We start from the raw sequence: 8,859 nt of genomic DNA, 5'->3' as shown, positions 1-8,859 counted from the left end.
CGGCGCTTTTCTAATTCTGCTGCGTACGAAACCGCGCGGAGGGCGCTTCTGGCCTCTAAGTGGAGCGCGCAGGGTAGTGTCAGGTGGGGCTGTCCGGAGACTGAACCCGGAAGTGGAGGTGCCGCCTTCTTGGTTCGAATCGTTTCGCGAGAGCGGCTGAGGCGGCTACGCGGTGAGTGATGGGCGGAGCGGGGCTGAGCCTTCCTCGCCGCGCGCCACAGCCCCCAGCTGAGGGGCGGCGCCGGACGTTGCCCCCGCACCTCCCGGCGTGCTGAGTGCGCAGAGCGGGAGGGGGCGGCTGGTCTCCCCAGGCTGCCTCTCGCCTCCTCTTCTGGGCAGATCTGCGGGCGCGTCACTGCCCCCAACCCGTCCCGCCTCCCTTCGCAGAGCCGTGTCCCCCACTCGCCGAAGGACGTGGTCTGGCTGCCCACCTGGGTGGGGCTCGGGAGAGATTGGCAAAGGGCTGCGAGAGGCGGCTCAGGCCGTGTCCGCGCTGGACATTACTTCCGTATCATTTCAGTCGCTCAGGGGTGTACATAAGCCACCCACGGGGCGATACATCCGTGCAGACAGCGCTGTGTCTGGGGCAGAGCTTCTCCCGCCTGCTCCCGGGGGCTGGAGTTACTAAATTGACTGGGGAGCTGCCTCCCGCGGGCTTAGAGCATCTGTACTAGTGTTAATGTAGCCTCTAGGTCCAGCCAGAAGGAAGCGCTTCGACCTAGGATTCATGTGGTGCTTACCAGACGCTTGTGGTTTGTTGCCTGAGGCCCGTTGGGCAGGGCTTGTACTGTTTCCGTGTCACAGCGGTGCAGTAAGTTTGACTGCAGGGTGTAATGCTACGTGGGGGTGAAAGTTCAGGCACTTAAATAAGCACGGCCTGAGTGCCCAAGACACCGAAGCTCCCATTGATGTGAGCGCTCCCCTGTCTGGCGTGTAATACCTAGCTCGGATCTGGAAATGTGTCTTGCTAAAGGCCACTGGTGGAGGAGACTGGCGATGGAATTAGATCTTGAAGCTGGGAGACAAACCCTACCCCAATGACTGGATATGAGATGGCTCAATCTTTGAAGGTGCTGCCTTCCAGGATAAGGGCTAAGCACTTCTTTAAAATGTAAACTGCTGAGTTTTTTTCCTTTACATTTTGAGGTTCCCTAATTTCAGAGGGAAAACCCATGGTCAATCTGGGTCTGCAAAGGCCAGTTGTGAGAACTGATCTGCCTGCTCCCCACCCCTGCCCTCCAACTGTGCTCTAAAAGTGGCTTTAGGCAGTGCTTGGCTCTCCTCTACCCAGGGAGTACTGCTGCTTTTCTCAGAGTCTGTGGGTGCAATAGACTTTTGCTGCTGCCTCACCCTTGTCAGGGGTGCCCAGTACCAGGTCTCTTTTCCCCTTCATCTTCCAGTGTGCAAGATTAGGCCTGCCCCTCCAGCCAGCACCTTGACTGATATTTCCTCCCACTCAGTCCATCTTCCACTATCACTCATAGTTGCTAAGGATCTTTATTCCATATTAATTCTAGTCAGCATTTCTTTCAGCCTCTGACACCATTGACCATCCAGTTCTTGAGGTTTTTCTCCTGCTTGAGTCTTTGAGTGTTCTTTCCTTGCTCATCTCTGAGGTTGCTGACTGCTACTTTCTGTTGGTGCTCCCAGGGACTTTGGTACCCTATCCCTTTGGTGTCCCTGCAGTCCTATGTGTCCTCGTCCACTCCTTTGGTCTCTTCCCCTCTCCCCTGGTGGACAATCCACAATTCTTCCTTTCTACCCCTGAGATTTTTCTCTCTGTTCATGACTGCTTCTGCTCATATCACATTGGTTTGTCTTTCCTAAACTCTACCTCAACCATCCTTTCCAGCACTCAGACTTGCAATCTTATTTGAACTCTTCATTTCCTCAAATCTAGGCTCTAATCAGATCTTAACCTTATCTGTTCTTCTGTCTTCTATGACATTTCTATACTCTGCTGCATTTGTACCAATCCCCAGGTGCCAAACTTCTGATTCATGCAGTGATTCTTTCTCACTTGGACTATTGTGATTTCTTCAGCCCCAGTCTCTAGCTACCTACACTTCAATCTATCAGATGTTACAGACAAAATTGTTTTATTTGCCCATCTTCTCCATCCTGTGATGTAACCCATGAGGTACAACCGGGAACTGTTGGACCACTGCCCCCTTAACTTTCCAGCTTGGGTTGTCTCTCACAATGCTTTGCTAGTGAGTAGCGAAAATCAGCAAACCTCTCCAGGTGCTGTGATCACTCAGCCAACAACATGCAGGGGCACACACAGCTAAATTGCATGAATGCTCTTTAAGCCAGTCATCAATCATACACAGGGCAACATCAGTAAAACCCCTCGCAAACCTTGCACCCCAGATTCCTTGAGCACTTCAGACAAACTCACTGATAAGGATGAAACATTTAAAATAAGTTTATTAACTACAGAAAGATAGATTTTAAGTGGTGATAAATGGTAGGCAAAAGGGTCAGAGATAGTTACCTAAGAAAATAAAAAATAAACATGCATTTTAAATCCTAAATTTTCAGATGAAGCAAGATTTGAATCAAACAGCTTCTCTCATCCCACTGGACACTGTAGACAGGTTACAGTTCTTAATGCACTGGCTGAATTTCATCGTAGGCTGAGAAGGAAACTCCTCAAGTTTGAAGTCTTTGTCTTCCCAGCATTCTTGTTGCCTTCAGATTAGGTGGGGGAGGAGAGAGGTGATCTCTACTGTCCTTATTTTATACTCTGTCTCCATTCATGTCCCAGGGAAGATACTGGCCCAGGCATGTCATGGAGGCCTTGCTGAGTCACAGAGCTAAGCAGTTCACATTCTGTGGTGCTTGTGCAACTGTCTCTTACAGAATTGTAAGTTTCTTGTTTACAATTCCTCTGCTGGTCAATGGCTCCTGATGGTCACTTAACACCTGTTTGGTTGTTGTCACTAGAGAGCTAGCAGTGGGTGTCTCCCAAACTCACAACATATTTCAATAACAACCATGTAAGAAAATCACATAGCTTCATACACACTAGTGATATACATATTTTTGACAGAACAATGAATTTCAGTATGATACTCGTATGAAAGTATCATATGATATCTATGTGGCATGCTTTGTGTGAAATATCACAAGCATATTCAAATGATGAGTATGTGGGTTACAGGGTGCTACTTTGAAGTCCAGTGTGTCTCACATCCTTACACTGATTTCCTTGTCTTTTCCAAAATAAATTCAAACTTGTTCTTTTAAGGTATTTTTGTTCTTTTCAGTGTACTTGGACTTTCAGAAAGCCTTTGACAAGGTCTCTCACCAAAGATTCTTATCCCATGACTGTGTACTTTGCTTAAGAGGAAAGGTTCTATTATGAATCGGTAACTGGTTAAAAGACAGTAAACAAAGGGTAGGAATAAGTGGTCAGTTTTCAGAATGGAGAGAGGTAAATAGCAGGGGTCTCCCAAAGATCTATAGTGGGGCTAGTGCCATTCAGCATATTCATAAATGATCTGGAAAAGGGTAAACAGTGATGTGGCAAAGTCTGTAGACAATACAAAAGTATTCAAGATAGTTAAATCCAAAGCAGACTGCAAGGAGTTATTCACAAAATTGGGTGACTTGGCAACAAAATAGCAGATGAAATTCAGTATATATAAATGCAATGTAATGCACATTGGCAAACATAATCCCAACTATACATACAAAATATGGAATCTAAATTAGCTGTTACCGCTCAAGAAAGAGATCTTGGAGTCGTTGTGGATAGTTCTCTGAAAACATCTGTTCACTATGGACTGGCAATCAAAAAAACCGAAATGTTAAAAGCCATTAGGAAAAAGGGATTAGATAATAAGACTATATATCATAATGCCACTATATAAATCCAAGATATACCCACATGTTGAATACTGCATGCAATTCTGATCATCCCATTTCAAAAAAAGATATATTAGAGTTGGAAAAGGTATGGAGAAGGATGTCAAAAATGATTAGGTGTATGGAACATCTTCCGTAGAGGAGAGATTTAAAAGACTGGGACTGTTCAGCTTGGCAAAGAGATAGCTAAGAGGAGGGAATATGATGTCTGTAAAATCACGAACGATGTGGAGAAAGTGAATAAAGAAGTATTATTTACCCTTTCACATAACACAAGAATTGGAGGTCTCCCAGTGAGATTAATAGCAGTTTTAAAACCTTTTTTTTAATTTCTATTTTAATTCAGGATAAACTGAACTAATTTTGAATGCTAGTTTAATTGGCCTTGAATTGAAATTTTCGTTTAAAAAAAAAAAATTATGTATGTTGCAAAACCAAGCACTTGAAAGTTAGGAAATGCCATATTAATGGTTCCCCATGCAACCTTAATTCAGCTGCTTTGTGCAACCAACCTGTGTATCAAACAAGGCAGGACCTTATGGGAGAACAAATAGTGTTTAATTACAGGATCAAATACTAAACCATAATGTGTATATACAAAGGCAGAAAATTACAGTTGCATGGGCAACTTCCTAACTTTCAAGTGCTTGACTGTGAAATCTAAAACACTTTATTTTTAACATATAAAAATAACTTTAAAACAAGAACTTTTTTAAAAAGAAAAAGGTAAAAATCCCTCCTTATTCATCACCAGCAGAATTGTAAATCTTAGTGCAGAAGATTGAGAGTATAACTATAGAACTAACCACGTTAATTAGTAGCAAAAGAAGACGGTTATCCCCAGGGATGGGGAAAACAAGCTGCTGGCTCCATGTATGGGGTTTGAGTATGGGAGCTGTTGGGAGGGCATACATGTGGTAATTATGACTTTTTACTATATAATTAAATACATTAAAAAATATTATTTTCCAGTGTGTGTGGTGTTTCTCTTCTTAGTTCTTCTCATTGAATATATAGCACAAAAGAATAAAGTGATCACTAATAAAATGTTTTCTTTGCTCTTTTCTGTAACCTTTTAGAATCATTGGCTCTAGTTCTATTCTCTCATACACTAGTGCAAATCCATTGACTTTAATTACATCTGTGTAAATGAAAGCAGAATCCAGTCAATATTTCTGAAGTATTCCATATATAATTTCTCACGTACTTACCTATAGTTTAAAATTCAAAGCTATATTACCATGCAGGCAGTAGTATCCCAGAAAGCAAATGATTATGCTTTATATAAAATGTTTCATGATCTGATTTATAGTTACATATAATAATTCCGAAGTAACAGAAACAGTGGTCTGGGCTCACAAAATAGAGGGAGACTTTTAGTTGAATTATGCTACTCTAATCACCTGTCCAGAGTGGATTTGAGGTACACTGGAAGAAGAGAGCAACCTCAATGAATTTTGGAATAAAATGAAAACCTTTATGCTTGAAACCACCAAAGTACATGTTCTGAAAGTCAGTGTCGGACTGCACCATGGTTAACTGAAAAGGCGTTTACCTAGAGGGAAGACGGTGCAGAGTAAAAGAGAATAGTTTGAAGATGGAAGAACATAGCAGAGGCTATAAGGAACGGAGCCAGACGTTCAAAGGCAGACTAGATGAGAAGTGAATATACAAGGGCAAAATGCATGAAACTTGAGCATTGTACAGTAACAACAACAAAAAAATACGATCATGGTGGTCAGACTTTTTATTAAAGGGCTTTCCCTGCAATCAAACATAATTAAAGCTCTTGATATCCTCACTGAGACTGATGTTGAATGGCGGTGGAGAGATTGTCACAATAATTTGTATGCCTCACTAGAGTCACTTATACCTAGCAGTTAAAAGTGTACCATGCAGATAATTCCATGATCATTTCAATATGTATCTGGAGGCTTCTGTCAGCCCCCCACCCTTTTCCCATCCTGCTCCCCAGCCAACACACTGCTGGGACCTTACCATCCCTGCCTTCAAACGAGGATTAATATGGGCTATGTGGCGGGGTAGATAGGAGCCCCAAATCCTCATTTCCTCTCCTTTAACAAATACCTCCTTCAAATCCTTTATCAACCCCTTTATCTGATCACTGTATCCCCTACAGCGTACCTGCACTGGGCATCTGCCACAAGGAGGAGCCTGCATTTAGTTTGGCTGCCTTCCCTCGCCCCATACCTAGCTGAATTCCCAGACATCTCCTAATGCCCCATCTAATATCAGTGAAAAACATGTCAGGTCCCAAGTCTCAGCTTGGCCCAGGTAAAAGAGGGCTTCCCCTGCCCCGCTTGTACTTATATAACCCCTCTTGTGGTCACCTGGGGGGATGGATCAACATCCCCATGCTGATCCAAGTCGCTTCATGCCTCCCCACCCGTTAAAGAGGTTGATGCCTTCCCCCGACAAAGTAGAGAACAGTCCCCCCTGCTTGTGCAATCATTTTGCAAAGGCTGGTGGAACTGGCAGTCTCTTGCTTTCCATAGTAGTAAATGAACCAAAACTGCTATAGTAAATGCACCAAAACTGATGCTCATCATGGGTGGTGGGGGAATTCAAACTTTTACTGGAATCCTACCTTCCAGGAGGAAAAAAAACATTACATTGTTATTGGATTCCTGCCTTTCAACATGGAATAAATTTACATATAACTTGATTTCCACTTTTCTGTGCCATAAGTGTACACTGTTCATCAGTCGTATGGACAGTATTTGAATTGAAACTATATATCTTTTTTGTTGGTAGCTTGCTAAAAATTAAATGAAATAGAGACAGATTGTGTCATACTTTTCACAATAGTTGGGCGAGAACATTTTAAAATGTAAATATTTGGGTGACAGAATATTTGGGTGACAGTCACTTTTTTTTTCCTTCTGTCAAATCTAAGTCAGGCTGTTTCTCAGAACAAATTAAATTGGGATGATGAGGGAGAGCTTGTGGACATGGTTTAAATGAATGTCATCCTGTGATTTCTAGTTTGGATTGAAAACTTTGGAAAAGTCAATTTTGTTTTTCCCCGATAACCTTTTGTTCTGTGTCTTAATTCATGAAATCATGATGGTGTTTTCATAGCACATTACATTTTTAGGCAGTGTTAGGTAAAAGTTGATCAAATGATCAAAGATTACATTATAATGAATAGAGATGTGAAGAGCTGTCCAGGATTCAATTTTGTATATGAATATAGTGGCTATTTAACATTGCTGAGATTGCAATTTACAACCTGTATGAATAATGTACGAAACATGGATGGTAACTTAAGTGTCATCTGTTGTTGTGGAAATCATTTATTCCCCTACTAGCATGTCTTATCTGGCTTGATTTAAACATAGACTGATCATTCTTGGCCAGTTTGTCACAAGTTTTGTTTTGGTAAGCAAATAACCATGCAAAACTTGCCTACTTAATGTCTTAGCAAAATGCATACTGGCCTAACTAAGAATTACCGGTCATCTACTATTCACCATATTTGAAAATGAAAATAAGCTGCTGGAAAAGGTACATATGTACTGTGCTGTTCTCTTGGAATGTAAGTTCTGAAAAACAAACTTTTTGTATTGTGAATACTTAGTGTATGTTTTCAGAAATTCATAACTTAGGGCACAGTTGTGCAAACACGTGTAAGTTTCATGCAGGTAACCAGACTGACATCAATAGAGGTATTTGTGTGACTGAAGTAATACGTGTGTTTCAGTGGGATTGGGCCATTGGTTAACTTGCAGCAAAATTCCTTCCAACTTGGTGACAAGTATACTTAGTGAGGACTAAATACCTGTTATGTTTCAAGTTTCAAAGTTCAGCTAGTTTTAGATTAACTCTGTGGGTCTGGTGAGACAGGGAGCATAGCAATATCTTTCAGTGGCAAAATGTGTGTGTGAGAGAATGTGAGAGAAAACATGCATCAAAAACAGCCAAAGGGTTTTCCTTCAACTTATGAAGAAAAGTAGAGATCAAGCATGGAAACTTGCAGAAAAATTGTCTATATGGGCTGCAGGTTGTGAATGAGTGAAGGTGAATAATTGTGTTTTTACCCCCACTGCCCGCTGTAGTGCTGACTGTCAAATGTTCTTCAACAAAGTATTTCAATCTATCTGACACTAGAAAATCTGTTTTTTCAAATCTAGTGATATATTTTCAGAATTAATATATATAATGTACTATCTTTTTTGTAATTTCTCTTAGATAAATTGTATTGCTTCATGCTTATTTAATCGTGTTTCTCTTTTAGAGAGAGGCTGGGGGAAAAGAAGATATGTTCAACTTTTTCCGAAAAAGCCAGGACTCTAAGAAGGTGTCATTGCCAGAAAGAGAAGCAGATGGATTTGTTCTTTTGGGTAAGTGATTCTAATGTAATATTGTTTTATAAAGTGTTTTATTTCAACAATGTTACAACTATCCGTTCAGTTTGGTAAATTTTTAAAATTTGTATGTGAAAATAGAATGTGGAACAGAAATTGGTCCATGATGGTATGCAATAAGTCAAAAGAGTGAAAACATGCACACATTTCTCTTTCTTTAAACAAGATTGTAGTTGTTGCTTTCATTTCATATATTGTGTTGAGGAGTAAGCTAAATACGAAGGCTTTTAACTGGATGTCCAATGAAACGAGAAAAACATGAATAACTTCAACACTTTCTTCCCCCATCAAAAAGGAGAACTATTCTTCTTAAGCACTTATTTGTTATAAACTAAGTTGCTACCAAGTCTTCCAGATCTTAACCCGGAAGTGCCTCCATGTTACTATTTACAGTCACATATGAAATGTAGATCTTCTGTATCAGAATCTGGCACTTGAGTAATTTGGAGAGAACTAAGCAGTAATGCTTTATTTCTCTAAAATGTCAGTTGTTATAAATGAGATTTTCCAGAAATAAAATAGAATTCTGCTCATTTTAATCACTGAATTTGTTAAACATTTTTTAATCAAGTCTTTTATGATTGTGTAAGAGGGATCA

At 41.0% G+C, this 8,859-nt stretch overlaps 1 protein-coding gene across 2 annotated transcripts in view; it reads left to right on the top strand.

Annotated features, from left to right (window-relative positions):
* Positions 1-23: 23 nt before the first annotated feature.
* The window catches only part of UMAD1 (UBAP1-MVB12-associated (UMA) domain containing 1), a 103,475-nt gene continuing 94,639 nt past the window's right edge, over positions 24-8,859 (top strand). The window contains exons 1-2 of one of the 2 annotated variants that reach the window (XM_067562138.1): positions 24-172; positions 8,132-8,237. In XM_067562138.1, coding sequence (XP_067418239.1) covers positions 8,156-8,237 — 82 coding nt within the window. In that variant the 5' untranslated portion in view covers positions 24-172; positions 8,132-8,155. Of the gene's footprint in view, positions 173-7,772; positions 7,915-8,131; positions 8,238-8,859 lie in introns of those variants that run through there. The other variant, XM_067562139.1, reaches the window with a different exon arrangement.

Source organism: Emydura macquarii, unplaced genomic scaffold (assembly GCF_026122565.2).
Source record: "Emydura macquarii macquarii isolate MOO-44397 ecotype Brisbane River unplaced genomic scaffold, CSIRO-AGI_Emac_v2 contig_2422, whole genome shotgun sequence".
Classification (NCBI taxonomy): domain Eukaryota; kingdom Metazoa; phylum Chordata; order Testudines; family Chelidae; genus Emydura; species Emydura macquarii.
The sequence above is the reverse complement of the archived record's forward strand: the minus strand, read 5'-3'. Positions and strand labels throughout refer to the sequence as shown.